The 15951-nt window shown below is 36.2% G+C and overlaps 1 protein-coding gene across 5 annotated transcripts in view; it reads left to right on the top strand.

Moving 5' to 3' along the window:
• Window positions 1-15951, top strand: part of eya2 (EYA transcriptional coactivator and phosphatase 2) — an 88042-nt gene that overhangs the window by 56320 nt on the left and 15771 nt on the right. For 2 of the 5 annotated variants that reach the window (NM_001004558.1, XM_068221701.2), the window contains 2 exon segments: window positions 2110-2193; window positions 8038-8127. In NM_001004558.1, coding sequence (NP_001004558.1) covers window positions 2110-2193; window positions 8038-8127 — 174 coding nt within the window. 5 annotated transcript variants of the gene reach the window in all.

The raw sequence follows: 15951 nt of genomic DNA, 5'->3' as shown, positions 1-15951 counted from the left end.
AAAATATCGCAAAAAAAACAAACAAAAAAAAACATTACAACCTATGAAATTTCAACAAATTTTTTCCTCTTATTTAAATTTGTATTTAATATTTTTCTATAACAGATAAATTTGGCCGTACTAGTTTTTGAACCGTTAACATAAGTTATTTTGTTAGATAAGCTCCAGATTTGGCTTCAGTACTAACTAATCAAATGTACAGTTGAAGTCAGAATTATTAACCACCTTTGAATTTTTTTTCTTTTTTAAATATTTCCCAAATTATGTTTAACAGAGCAAGGAAATTTTCACGGTATGTCTGATAATATTTTTTCTTCTGGAGAAAGTCTTATTTGTTTTATTGCGGCTAGAATAAAAGCAGTTTTTAATTTTTTTAATACCATTTCAGGGTCAAAATTATTAGCCCCTTTAAGCTATATTTTTTTCTATAGTCTACAAACCATAATTATATAATAACTTGCCTAATTATCCTAACTTACCTAGTTAAGCCTTTAAATGTCACTTTAAGCTGTATAAAAGTGTCTTGAAAAATATCTAGTCAAATATTATTTACTGTCATCATGGCAAATCAGTTATTAGAACTAAGTTATTAAAACTATTATGATTAGAAATGTGTTGAAACAATCTCCTCTCTGTTAAACAGAAATTGGAGAAAAAAATAAACAGCTAGGGGGGCTAATAATTCTGACTTCAACTGTATTTGTACTAATATAATATGGTATAGCTTACTATTAATAATATCAATTTAAAAGATAGATTCGTGAAGAGTGTACTGACATATTCTGAGCACTGCATAAAGACATAGTTAACCTGCAATGTTATTGCATATATGGTGTCTATGTGTACATGCCTAATGAAGTGTATTACAAAGAAAGAGTTGATTAACATAGTAAAAGTTTCAAAGATACTTCTAATAAATCATAATAAAATAAAATCACAGAACAGAAAGCTGAAATAAAATGACTTATTTCTGTATTCTGTCCTTAAAGAAAGGGATTAATGGGCTATATGCACACAGACTTTTACTTTTCAGCCAGGCCACCCAATGGCTTCCAGTGAACTGTCTTTCCATTACAAAATTGTCATGTTTAAGATCTGATTTCTTTAAAAATCAGTGATCTTCATGGCCTGTTAGATATACGATATGATGTGGGTCTCAGATCGGACAAGAAGCTCTGCATTAAATTCCATTTCCCCCCGCCATGTCTTTAAAATATGACAGGTTAATATACTCCAGTATTTCAAATGGAGTTTCTACACTAGCCTGTTGCTACTGACGTTACTAGTGGTTACAACAGTCTTTCATCTCGTTTTACACTTGAACAACTAAATGAATGCTTAATTTATTTAACCGAATGTATTGTAATTACATTACAACATCGATGCTGTAAAAACAACATTGTGAAATTGAAAATAGTCACATTAAGCTTTCACCGGAAGTTTATTATTGGCTTTAAAACTCTTGCTGTGCATAGAGCCCATTGATTTACATACCAGTATTTTATAATGCAATATGCTGCTCAAATGTCAATCTATGTGTAACAAAATCTAAAAACTATTTTTGTTACTAAAATGAACTAAAATAAACTGAAATAAAATAATACAAAATAAAATAAAAACTTATTTAATTGAATTTGGTAAAATCTAGCCAAACAAAAATCATTTAAAAAAAATCTTTTAGTTTATTAATATGTAGTCAAATTCTAATAAAATTACTATTACTCTATAAACCAAAACTAATAACAAACAAAACAAATGCACAGAAATGGCTTGAAAAAAGTTGAACTGAAATTCTGAAAATAAAAAAGGAAATATAAACGGAAAAACGAACTATTATTTACAAATGCAGTAGTTGATTTGAACTCTACAATACCTCTGGTGTAGTGATGAAGTGTTTGTCTATCAGAGTGTGTGGTGTAAAATGTGGCAGAACTGACTACAATTATCTGCAATTATTATAAAAGGCAAAACACAGATGATGCACTGTTTTGGAGTAAATACTTCTTTTGACTAGTAAGCAGATTATATTTGTGCTCATGCTCATTGTGTGTATGTGTGTGTGTGTGTGTGTGTGTGTGTGTGTGTGTGTGTGTGTGTGTGTGTGTGTAGAGGGTGTTTGTTTGGGATCTGGATGAGACCATCATCATTTTCCACTCACTGCTCACCGGGACATTTTCCACACGCTTCGGCAAGGTACAAACCAGTTCTTCAACTCACTTACACCTCTCACCTTCACACTGCTTTACTTCTGCAAGACATTGCTTTGTTTTCATTTTAGATTCATTTATATATATAGATCATGTGTCGTTTAAATGTAATGATAGATAAAGTAATTAATTAGTTATTTAACACAGTTGAAGTCAAAATTATTCTCTCTGTGATTTTTGTTTTTCTTTTTCAAATATTTCCCAAATGATGTTTAACAGAGCAAAGAATTTTTCACAGTATTTCCTATAATATTTTTTCTTGGTTTTATTTCGGCTAGAATAAAAGCAGTTTTTCAATATTATTAAGCAATATTTTTTTTATATTCTACAGAACAAACCATCGTTATACAATCACTTGCCTAATTATCCTAACTAACCTAATTAACCTAGTTAAGCCTTTAAATGTCACTTTAAGCTGAATACTAGAGTCTTGAAAAATATCTAGTCAAATATTAATTACTGTCATCATTGCAAAGATAAATTAAATCAGTTATTAGAATTAAGTTATTAAAACTTTTATGTTTAGAAATGTGTTGAAACAATCTCCTCTCTGTTGAACAGAAATTGGGGGAAAATATACAGAAGGGCTAATCATACTGACTTTAACTGTAAATATAATGTATTTACATATATAATAACTAAAATAAACCTTTTATTTAAATTAAAATAAGACCACTTTAAGAAGCTTTTTTTTTTTTAGATTTTCTAGATAGATTAGGTTTAGGTTTGAAAATAGTATTATTAATCTATAAATGTTAATTTATTTTAAATAAAAAATGTTATTTAGATTTCTTTTAAGAATATGTAGTCATAATAACAATTTTTTTTTTTCTGAGACTGAATGCCAGATTTATTAGCTTAATGCATTATTGTCTTATCTAAAAAAGAATACAGTTGAAATCAAAATTATTAAAGCCCCTAAATTATTAGCCCCCTGTTTATTTTTTTCCCCAATTTCTGTTAATGGAGAGCACATTTTTTTCAGCATGTTTCTAAGCATAATAGTTTTAATAACTCATTTCTAATTACTGATTTATTTTATCTTTGTCATGATGACAGTAAAGAATATTCGACTACATATTTTTCAAGACATTTAAAGGCTTAACTAGTTTAATTAGGTTAACTAGGCAGGTTAGGGTAATCAGGCAAGTTATTGTATAATGATGCTTTGTTCTGTAGTCCAGCTTTGATCTGATCTATTTGAACCTTCTATTTAAGCTCTTCAAAATAGCAACGCGCCAGCAATGCGCCTCAATACGCCTTCTTGTTTTAGATCAGAACGCCTATGGGCGCACATATGAGCGCAAATGCATTTGCTATTTAAACAGCGTGGTGCAAAACGTTAAAACGACTCTTGCGGGTGTATGAAAGGGCCCAATATGTTTAGCTCATCTGGAAAATGCTTGATTTAAGAATTTTCAGATATTTGTTCTAGAAACAAGACAAAAACTCTTTTCACAGTGCAGAAATTCACTTAAAATTAGTACTTGCCTAAGTGCAATCTATGAAAATCCCTAAATTAAAGCCTCTGCTGATCTATTGTACATCAAACTCAATAAACACTTTAGATAAACACAGACAGTAAATGCGGAAGATGTAAATGAGCAGTGAAGGATATAATCAGCCTCCTCCTATTTGTCTGCTCTGATTTGACGGACGCTGAGTGAACTTCTCTGCAAACTCCGATGAGGAAACAATGCTCATGTTTCTTTTTCTTGGCCCGCCGTCTGTTTTCAAATCCCACGATCCCTTGCGAGTTTGACGTGACACACAAGAGAAACGCCGGGCCATCTCAAATACTTCAGACTTTCTTTTTGAGGATGGCAGAAATGTTGCCGTGACTAATGTGTCTAATTTCAGATCCAGGAAAAAAATCCTGCAGAAAAAAGTGCTTTGCTCCGTCAGGAATCCACTGGAGAGAGCAAAAATCAAAAGAAAAATCCCTATTAAAGTGAAAGCGGCTGAGTTTGATGTGCATCTTGACAAAGCCGCTTATTCTCAGACAAAAAGCCGTGATTGTGCACGCTCAGATTTCACATCTTTAAGTAACAGGATATTTAACTCGGGGTTTTTTCGTATGTACTTTATGTCAAAGCCACGAGAAGATCAGTGTAAACAGGCAAACTCAGACTAACTGAAGGCGAGACCCGACCTATACACTGCAGTGCTGAAAGACGCTGCTTTCTAATGTGTTTGTAAGCTGAGCTGGAGGTCAGAGGTCACCGTGAGTCTCCTTCATAATAGACATAGTCATTTATCCTGTGACAGCGCCATATACGCACATAACTAAATGTCTGAATGTTCACCCAAAGCTGTTTATTCAGATTCAGATTAAGGGATAATGCCCAACCATTATTACATTTAAATGTGCATAGGTTATTTATCAAGTTAAATAATTAAAGTTTTATAATATAAAATTAATTAAAATAATTATTAAAGATATAAAGTAAATGTAAAAACATAATATATAATTTATTATATATACACTTTTCAAAATGTTCTGATTTCTGAAATGCATAAGTATCAAAATAACAGCATTTATTACATGATAAAGTATTTAATAAATAATAATAATAATAATAATAATAATAATAATGTAGCACAATGGGTCAGTGTTTAGCACTGTCCCCTTACAGCAAAAAAGTCGCTGGCTTGAGCCTCGGCTGGGTCAGTTGGCATTTCTGTGTGGAGTTTGCATGTTCTCATCCTCATGTTGGCATGGGTTTCCTCTGGGTGCTCCGGTTTCCCCCACAGTCCAGACACATGAACTATAGGGGAATTAAATGAGTATATATGAATGTTTCCCCGTACTGGGTTGCAGCTGGAAGGGCATCGGCTGTGTAAAACATATGCTGGATAAGTTGGCGGTTCATTCCACTGTGGTGACCCTTGATGAATAAAGGGACTAAGCAGAAGGAAAATGAAATAAAGTAAATATAAAAAGCATAATATATATTTTATTACATACACTTTTCAATATTTTTTGATTTCTGATAAGCAGAAATATCAAAATAAAAGAATTTATTTTGAATTAGTGATTTGATTTGAGACCCTGAAGAATATTAATTGTATAAAATATTACATAATAAAACATTTAATAAATAAAAAATTATCATTTTAAATTTAACACCCAAGCTTCAGAAACATTTGTATAAAATAAAAATGATAATGTATATTAATAGTGAATAAACCCTATAATTAAAATAAATAAACCCTATAATTATGAATAAAATAAATATTATATATAGGTACATTCATTCCTTCATTTTCTTTTCAGCTTAGTCCCTGGGGTCACCACAGCAGAATGAACCGCCAACTTATCCAGCATATGTTTTACCCAGCGGATGCCCTTCCAGCTGCAACCCATCCCTGGGAAACACCCATACACACTCATTCACACACATAAACTGCAGACAATTTATCTTACTCAATTCACCTATAGCGCATGTGTTTGGACTTGTGGGGGAAACCGGAGCACCCGGAGGAAACCCATACCAACACAGGGAGAACTCCACACAGTAACGGCATCTGCCAGGGCTCGAACCAGCAACCTTCTTTCTGTGAGGGGATTGTGCTACACCACCGTGCTGCCGTATATGTGTACATTTGGAGGTCAAATTATTACAAATAGAAATAAAATTATTTCACAATTTTTCCTTTAACTCTATTTAAAATAATGTAAAATGTGAATATTAATATATTATCATATGACAGGGGTGTCCAAACTCAGTCCTAGAGGGCCAGAGAGTTTAGCTCCAACCCTAATCAATCACGCCTGGACAAGTTAATCAAGCTTTTAATTGATATACTAGAAACTTCCTGGCAGGTGTGTTGAAGCTAGTTGGAGCTAAACTCAGCAGGACACCGGCCCTCCAAGACTGAGTTTGGACACCCCTGTGATACAGCACTTGGATCTTGAAATTATATGATATACGCTTGTCTATTTCTTAACTTCACTTAACGGTTTACCCAAAATTGATAATTCTGCCATCATTTACTCACACTTTACATCTTTCAAACCAAGTGTGCCGCAAGCCTGCGTTTGAGTGAGGGTCTCGGCCGTTAGATCGCCCCCTGGGGGCTGGCTGCAGTACAAGTCATAAAGCCCGCCTCCTCCGTGTTAATAAAGGAGACTTGAGCCCAAATAAAAAAAATTATTACACTTGCAATAAAATGTCCCGAAAGATGGTTCTGGTCGATTAAGGCACTGGTTTTTGTGCTGAAATTGGTGCAGATCTTCATTTTTGTAAACAGTTTGTTTTTAGCAGTAATTTAATGCTGGGCGTGTCATCGTGATTGACAGCTGTGATTGACAGTTTCTCAAAGCAGACCGTCTGAGCTTCGGCAGGAGACTGAAGTAGACTGAAATGTTATTATTCGATTTCTGTGTTATTTTACCATGACAAAATGAGTTCAGCAGTAAACTATAGTTTCTGACATACATGATCTGGTGGAACACTGTTTATTCGCTAAGTTCAGGGCTTTTTTCGGGCTTTGTTAGTTTGCTGATACACGCCTAACCACCCAGATAGCAAAACACAGTTCCGGCTAGATTCTCGCCTGCCGGAGACTTATCCCTTAGAGCTCAGACTGACTACCTCTGCTGGACCTACTCCGGGTGCCTGGACTCACTACCCAATTCCAGCCCGAGTCAATCGAGCCAGATGTGGCGGCCGAGCGAGCCGGCGCTGCCGCATGCGAGCCGGAATCAGCCCGCGACGCCGCGAGTAGGTTATGCGCTGCGGCCCGGAGCTGGCGCGATAGAATATATAAAACCCTCATATTTGTTAACGTTATTACATCCATTTGTGTTGATATGACAGCAAACGCATGCTGAGAAGTTCGGGGGGCGTGGTTGATTTTACATAAAGCGTTTGGTTGGAAGCTCGACTCCGCTCATTTTCGCGGCTCCTCCTCTGGCTCCATCAGACAGTCCTTCTGCGCATGTCAAGGCTCCAATTTCAGCAGTCTTTTGCGACAGTTTGTGCCCGTCAAGCAGGCGTTTTGCCCTCAAAGCGTTCAATGGGAAAAAGGGCTGTCGCGTCGTCCATATTTTTTACAGTCATTGGTTCAACCTTTATGAGTTTCTCTTTTCTGTTGTACACAGAATAATACATTTTAAAGAAAGCTGTAAACCTGTAACCATTGACTTCCATAGTATTTGTTTTTCCTACTATAGGCAATGGTTACAGGCATTCAGCTTTCATTAAAATATCTTATTGTGTTTTCAACAGAATAAAGAAACACATAAGGTTTGTAACCAATTGAAGGTGATTATATAGTAAGTATATTTTCATTTTTGGGGTGAACTTTCCCTTTAAAATGCGCATTTAGCGCTAAATCTAAGATGTTACATATATTTGACTGCCCGCAGTAATATAGTCTGACAGACTAAGTAATTTACTGAGTAATATACTGACAGATTGGGGGTTATTAGCTTCATTAAAGCTACATCTCCAGTGTCTCAAACAGTGATGATGTGCAAAAGAGGAGCCGTTTTTCTCAGTTAATCTGACTTTGACCTCTAGCTGACGCCTAAACTTGATCCGGTGCCAGACGGAGGCGTTAGCAGTTAGTTAGCTAAAACAGGAGCACACAATGGCTTAGCTTATGTTAGCATGACGGCTAAACAGGAGAGAAAGAATGAGAAATGGCTGTAGTTTGACACGCTTCTGATTAAAACCACAATGACTGTGAGCAATCAACATTCTTGTCAGACAGAAACCTGTTGTACCACACGGAGATGATTTAATCATCACCTGTCAACTCGAGGAGAGGTCAGAGCAGGTACAGTACCCAAACTCACCTGACGGAGACTTGTGTTTTCCAGGACTCCGGGAAGGCTGTTTCTCTGGGTTTGTGGATGGAGGAGATGATCTTTAACTTGGCTGATTCACGGCTGTTTTTCAATGACCTGGAGGTGAGCATAATAATAATAATCTCACTAATGTTCTCACTTATGGCATCTCCCTTTGGTATGAGAGTAGCATTGTATCTGACAAGAACACCGTTAAGAGGATCATAAAGTCAGCTGAAAGGTCTGCTGGAGCCTAAATGACAATTATCGAGGAAAGACATTGTCTGTCTAGGGCAAATAGTATTCTAAGGGATCCAACCCACCCTGGCCATAGCCTGCTCTCACTAATGCCATCAGGCAGACGTTACAGAAGCACGAGAAGCAGATCAGCGCGGTTTCATGACAGTTTTTATCCTGTCATTATAAGACTTTTGAATAACATTTCTTAAACATTGTTAATAGCTAGTGTGAAAATAATAAATCAATAAATAGTTAAAACTAGCATTAGTTGGTAATACTACAACTAATGGTGAAATAGGTATTTAAGTATTAAGTTATTCTCTTTAGAGATTTTATAAAATATCTTATATAACTATATTTTTAATGGAATTATAAAAGCTTATTTATCATGTTAGGATTTTACAGTGTTTTTATAGAGATGTTTTTTATGTTCTTGTTGGGTCTGCTGCAATGTAATTTCGTTCTGCATTACAATTCTGTTGTGATGTTTTGAATGACAAAAATGAAGGAAACTGGGAACTAATAATAATAATGATAATAATAATAATAATAATAGTAATAATAATAATTCATTTTCTTGTCGGCTTAGTTCCTTTATTAATCCGGGGTCACCACAGCGGAATGAACCGCCAACTTTTCCAGCAAGTTTTAACGCAGCGGATGCCCTTCCAGCCGCAACCCATCTCTGGGAAACATACACACACACTACAGATAATTTAGCCTACCCAATTCACCTGTACCACATGTCTTTGGACTGTGGGGGAAACCGGAGCACCCGGAGGAAACCCACGCGAAGGGAGGGAGAACATGCAAACTCCATACAGAAATGCCAACTGAGCCGAGGTTTGAACCAGCAACCCAGCGACCTTCTTGCTGTGAGGCGACAGCACTACCTACTGCGCCACTGCCTCGCCTAATAATAATAATGATAATGATAATAATAATAATAATAATGTAAAAAATATCAATAAACATGAAGGAGAAAAAAAACATATTTAAACACAGCACTTACTAGCTGGCCTCTGTTACACTCAATCCCATCCGGGTCATGGCACCAATGTAACCCAGGCGGTCCAACGCCACCCAACCCGCTCCAAGCTGGTACCGAACCGGCGACCTTCCACATAGGAGTTGGGTGCTCTACCAAGGAGGCTAAAGATCCATGGCCTCTAGCATCTGTTGCTAGAGCACTTTTAGAGGTCAGAGGAGTGAGGTTTACCTGTACAGCACACACTAACTGGCCTCCGTTACATTAGCACAACCGAAATAATAAAAATAAATGTCAGGAAAAAAGTATTCTAGAAAGCCGTATAATAACCACCTATCAATCACAGAGATTTACCCCCGCCAGCAACTCCCCAAGCCTCACCCCCTTCATTTGTCAAATGTTTGTGCATTTACCAAATTTAAATTAATTTCTGGATTTTTCCCTATATATAGATTATTATATATATTAAGCCATCAATCTAAATCTTATGCCTTTTTATGATTTTGCTATTCATTAAAAATATGCCAAAAATTATCATTCATAAATTCTTATTAATTATAATAAATTATAATGCAAAAATAATTAATAATAATATAACATTCATACTTTTATTCCGATTTCACTTTCTCAATTAACTGAATTTGACCTTTTTCAGTCAATTTGTTTTTTGCTTTTTTCTTTTATTTATTTATTGTTAATGATGCTGTGTGGAAAAGCAGTAAGAATATTTTAAAGTATATGTAAATGTGTTTAACATTGATAATAATTCATCAAATCAGTATATTAGTATAATTTCTGAAGCTACATGTGAGTAATGTGTTTATTAAACTGTCTACACTTTATAGATTAGATGTACAGTTGAAGGCAAATATATTAGTCCTCGTGAAATTAATTATTTTACAAAAATTTCAGAGATTTATTTCAACACATTTTAAACCAAGCAAATAAATTAGGGATATAATGGTATTAAAATTTCACGGTACGGTAATACCTCGGTATGAATGGCACGGTACGGTATTTATTGAATAATTCACAGGAAAAACAAAACTAATGAAAAGACTCGAAAAAAGTGACAAAAGTGTTTATTTACCTTAGCACTGAACATATCAATAGCATACAAATTAGCCATCTATCTGTAAGTTTCGAAACAGGAACTTCAATTTTTCAATTTTAATAACAAAAAACTATTAAACCATATAAAAAAATAAAGTTTTAATTTAGTATTGTTGAAAACTCATCACATTCAACATTTAATCACTCATTCACTTAGATAGAGATGGGTTTTTAAAGGAAAATTATCATATAACTATAATCTGGTAAAAGCTGGGATCTCTGGGCATGTCCCCTGCAACAGAAAACAAACCCCTCTCATTTGGCACTGAGGTTTCTGGGACAGAGAGATATGATTTAGCCAAGGTTGACAGCAGTGGGTAACGTTGTGCATTGTCTTTCCACCACTTGAGAGGACAAGCCATGAGTGAGATAGAGGTCTCTTTGTGGTACAAGTCAATGTCTGCATCAATCTAACAAGTGTGCTGTGTTCTGCAGTCCCCATGACTGTTTTTAGTCGTATTCCCCGACTTATATTTCACCACAGTCTGGCAGTGCCTGCATACTGTTTTATTCTTTGTCTGTCACCTTTTCTCCTTTTTCGTATCTTTTTAGAAAGAAACCGAAATGCTTCCACACATCCGATTTAAAACCCGCTTTAGGTTCAATCATTTCCAGCTCTTTTTCTTCCCCGCTACTAGCAACACACTCCATTTCCGCATTACTGGATACCTCCCGTTCGCTTCATTCGCCAAAGCAAACTTTTCTCAGTAATAAAGTTTTATTGAGTCATGCGCCTACGGTAATATTGAAAAAAATTACTACTGCGGTATGACGGTATTTACAATATTGTTACATCCCTAAAATAAATAAAAACTAATTACTAATAACTTTACTAATACTTTATTCTTTAATAATTTAATGTTGTTGTTTTGTTATACCAGCCAAACTAAAAGAAATAAGAGTTGTTGTTTTTCCCAAAGAATAATATAATAATATAATATAATATAAAACATCCCTTGGAAAATATAACAGAATTAAAGTGATATGATTTAGTCTTCAGTAGTATGTGGATTGCGAGTGTGTGAAAGGACCTCAGTTTGCCCTCTGCATGAAGAAAGGAGAGATTAGATGCTTTTTGGAGGAGGTGTTTAAATCCCCTCCTGGTTTGAGTGTTTAATGAGGGGTGTGTGGCCGCTCTGAAAGAGGGTTTGTCCCGGGGCGGATCAGCAGCTTTTCACGACGCCCCTTCAATCTTGTTCTGTTCTTCCTGGAATTTGCTTTAAAATAGTGCAAGGCTGAGAGTTCAAGCTGTTCAGATCTGTCAGCTGAGAACAGAAAACAAAAGCGAGATAACAACACAGCGGTCAACAGATGAAAAACACAAACATGACTGAACTCATTTAACACATTAATACAGATCATTCATTCATTTAGCTTAGTCTCTTTATTCATCAGGGGTCGCCACAGTGGAACGAACCACCAACTTATCCAGCATATGTTTTACACAGCGGATGCCCTTTTTTGTGAATGTCTTATTTTTATTTCCTTTACAGTGGTTTCTGTATGGAAATAAATAAATGTATTATTTCATTTGTACTGATATTTTTATTAGTTCCATAGCTTACAAACTGATTCTGCATTAAAAACTTTAGTATTTTTTTGAGCTCAAAATAAATATATATTAGTACTCCTAATAATGTGATCTTTGTTTTAAGTTACTTTAAAAAGCAACTGGAATATTTAAAAAGTATTTAAAAAATAATATTAAAATAAATTCTTAAAAACCTACCATAAAAGCAGTGAATTTGATTTAGTAAATATATTTTTTAGTATAAATGCAATCAATTATTAACAAATAGTTTGTAGATTTCCTGTCAAAATGTTAAATGTTTTCTAAAAATACATTAATTTTTAATTATTGTTAGGTTAATAGTTTTTTTCTCCTTCTTTTACTCCTTAATTAATTCCATTTTTTTACTCATTTAATTACTATAAACCCATTATTAATTTAATTCCCATAAACAATTTGTATCACTATTACTTCTAGCAAATTTGAAATGGGGTGTCACGGTGGCGCAGTAGGTAGCATGATCGCCTCACAGCATGAAGGTTGCTGGTTCAAGCCCTGGCTGAGTCAGTTGGCATTTCTGTGTGGAGTTTGCATGTTCTTCTCGTGTTGGTGTGGGTTTGCTCCGGGTGCTCCGTTTTCTCAGTCAAAACACATGTGGTATAGGTGAATTGGGTAAGCTAAATTGGATGTGTGTGAGTGATTGTGTGTGTGGATGACTCCCAGTTATGGGATGCAGCTGGAAGGGCATCCGTTGCGTAAAACATATGCTGGATAAGTTGGCGGTTCATTCCGCTGTGGCGACCCCAGATTAATAAAGGGACTAAGCCAAAAAGAAAATGAATGAATGAAATTTGACACGAGTAACACCTGAAGAATGAATCCACCCTAGCAATGCACTAAATACGCTGAGGTCCTTAGCAACCACATGACGACACTATTGCAACCACAGAAACACCATCAACATGATGAGTTTTACTGAGTGGTTGTAACCCAACACTGGGTCAAATATGGGCAAACCCAAAAACTCTGGCTTAAAATATGTCATTTAAATTTAATTGAGGGGCGACACAGTGGCTCAGTGGTTAGCACTGTCACCTCACAGCAAGAAGGTCGCCGGTTCGAGTCCAGGCTGATTCAGCTGGCATCTCTGTGTGGAGTTTGCATGTTCTCCCCATGTTGGCATGGGTTTCCTCTGGGTGCTCCTGTTTTTCCTACAGCCCAAACACATGCGCTATAGGTGAAGTGAATAAACTAAATTGGCATAGTGTATGAGTGTGAATGAGTGTGTATGGGTGTTTCCCTGTACTGGGTTGCAGCTGGAAGGCCATCCGCTATGTAAAACATATGCTGGAACAGTCGGCGGTTCATTCCACTGTGCCGACCCCTGATGAATAAAGAGACTAACCTGAAAAAAAATTGAATGAATGAATTTATTTGGAAAAAAATTAACCCAATGATTTAGTTTGCCCATACTTGACCCAACATTGTGTTACAAAACAACCCATTCATTCATTCATTCATTCATTCATTTTGTCATTCATTAATTTTTGTCGGCTTAGTCCCTTTATTAATCCAGGGTCAACACAGCGGAATGAACCGCCAACTTATCCAGCACGTTTTTACGCAGCGGATGCCCTTCCAGCTGCAACCCATCTCTGGGAAATAACCCAGTATTTTAAAAGTGTAAACTGATAAATGTAGTCTGTGTTTCCAATGTAAAAAAAAAAAAATCAGACAAAATTAAATTTAGCTCTAATTACAGAAATACGATAACAATAGGAGTCAGTGGGTGGTCCGCAGTGTAACATGAAGCATGCTGAGGCATATCTGTGAAGTTATGAAAACAATAGGCGAGCATGAATGTCTTTCGTCAGACTGATTGTTTTGGATTGATTAGCGTACTTCGGTTTGTGAGACTACAAGAATCCAAATGTTTAATCAGATTTACGTGTGTTTAGGATTTCTGCTAAACCAATATGGAGACGCAGATTAGATAATGAATGAAGCAAAGAGCCAAACATTCTTAAGAAGGCATTTCTGATTATTTTCTAACTTAAATGGATAGTTCAGTCAAAGATTTAAATTGTCATCATTTACTCACTCTTTTCTTACTGCAAATCAGTTAGTTTTTTCATGATGAACACAAAAGAAGATATTTTGAAGAATGTTGGAAACCTGTAACCATTGACTCCCGTAGTATTTGTTTTTCCTACTGTGGATGTCAGTGGTTACAGGTTTCCAACATTCTTCAGTGTTGGCAGAATATTCATTTTTGGGTGAACTATTTTCCACGGTGGCCCAGTGGTTAGCACTGTCACCTCAAAGCATGAAGCTCGCTGGTTCGAGTCCTCCAGTGTTTGCATGTTCTCCCCAGGTTGGCGTGTGTTTCCCTTTATTCATCAGGGATCGCCTCAGCGAAATAAACCGCCAAGCATATTGCAGCATATGTTTTACGCAGCAGATGCCCTTCCAGCTGCAACCCAGTACTGGGAAACACCCGTACAGGCTCATTCACACTCATACACTGCATCCAATTTACTTTATTCAATTCACCTGTAGCGCATGTGTTTGGACTGTGGGGGAAACTGAAGTACCCTGAGGAAATCAACATGAGGAGAACATGCAAACGCCACATAGAAATGACACCTAGTCCAGCCAGGACTCGAACCAGCAACCTTCTTGAGTGAAGTGAAAGGAGAGGCGGGGACATGCACCAAACACATAACAAATAAATAAATAAGGGAAAGAAAACATCTGGAACAAATTATAGGCTGGGGTCTTTTTTGGTGGTGTTATATTATAGATGTGTGCGCTTCCTGCACTTTGTTCCTCCGTTAGTGGCAAGACCACTGGATTTCGATGCCAATAGTTGGTCGGCGAGTAATGAATATGATGAATGAAAACACACAGGCATGTGCGTATAGACATACCTTGTACTGCTGTACAGTAACGTGTCATTTGTTTGTTTTGGTTGTCCTAATTTTAATAGTTTCGTGATGATGTGATGTGCTTTATCTGCATGATTCTCGCTGAAGTGGGTGGTTTGAGTGACGTTCGATTCGGGGGATGTTCTGGGGGCGGGGGTTTGCTTGACGCGCTGCGAGCTACAAGCCCGACTGTGGAAACGCGACATGATTTCAGCCTCACTGCTCAACTTCCCGGGCGATTGGCCCGATATAAGCCCTGGCTCGCACTGGCCCAATAGTGGAAATGCGGCTAGTGACTGTTCTGCAACATTTTTCAAAATATTTACTTTTGTGTTCAACGGAAAACAGGTTTGTGACAAGTGAAGAGGAAGTCAATAATAACAGATTTTTCAGTTTTGGTGAACGGTCCCTTTAAGAAGTTTCTTAAGAAGATTTTCATGAATCCGACCAACAGATGTTCAGCTTGTAGAGCAAGCGAACACCAACTAAAGCCGAAACAAGAGCGTTCATATACGTCTGAGATCTCAATGGATGGATGGATGGATGGATGGATGGATGGATGGATGGATGGATGGATGGATGGATGGATGGATGGATGGATGGATGGATGGATGGATGGATGGATGGATGGATGGATGGATGGATAGATAGATAGATAGATATATAATTAGATGGATAGATAGATAGATAGATAGACAGACAGACAGACAGCCAGACGACAGATAAACAGATAGACAGACAGATAGATAGATAGATAGATAGATAGATAGATAGATAGATAGATAGATAGATAGATAGATAGATAGATAGATAGATAGATAGATAGATAGATAGATAGATAGATAGATAGATAGATAGATAGATAGATAATTAGATGGATAGATGGATAGATAGATAGATAGATAGATAGATAGATAGACAGACAGACAGACAGACAGACAGACAGACAGACGACAGATAGACAGACAGACAGACAGACAGACAGACAGACAGACAGACAGATAGATAGATAGATAGATAGATAGATAGATAGATAGATAGATAGATAGATAGATAGATAGATAGATAGATAGATAGATAGATAGATAGATATGACTTGAGCTGCTTTTTGTTTTATTTTTGTTGTTTGACTTTTTTAATATTTCAGTATCATTGCCCACGGTGAACAT

Source organism: Danio rerio, chromosome 6 (genome assembly GCF_049306965.1).
Source record: "Danio rerio strain Tuebingen ecotype United States chromosome 6, GRCz12tu, whole genome shotgun sequence".
Lineage (NCBI taxonomy): Eukaryota > Metazoa > Chordata > Actinopteri > Cypriniformes > Danionidae > Danio > Danio rerio.
The sequence above is the reverse complement of the archived record's forward strand: the minus strand, read 5'-3'. Positions and strand labels throughout refer to the sequence as shown.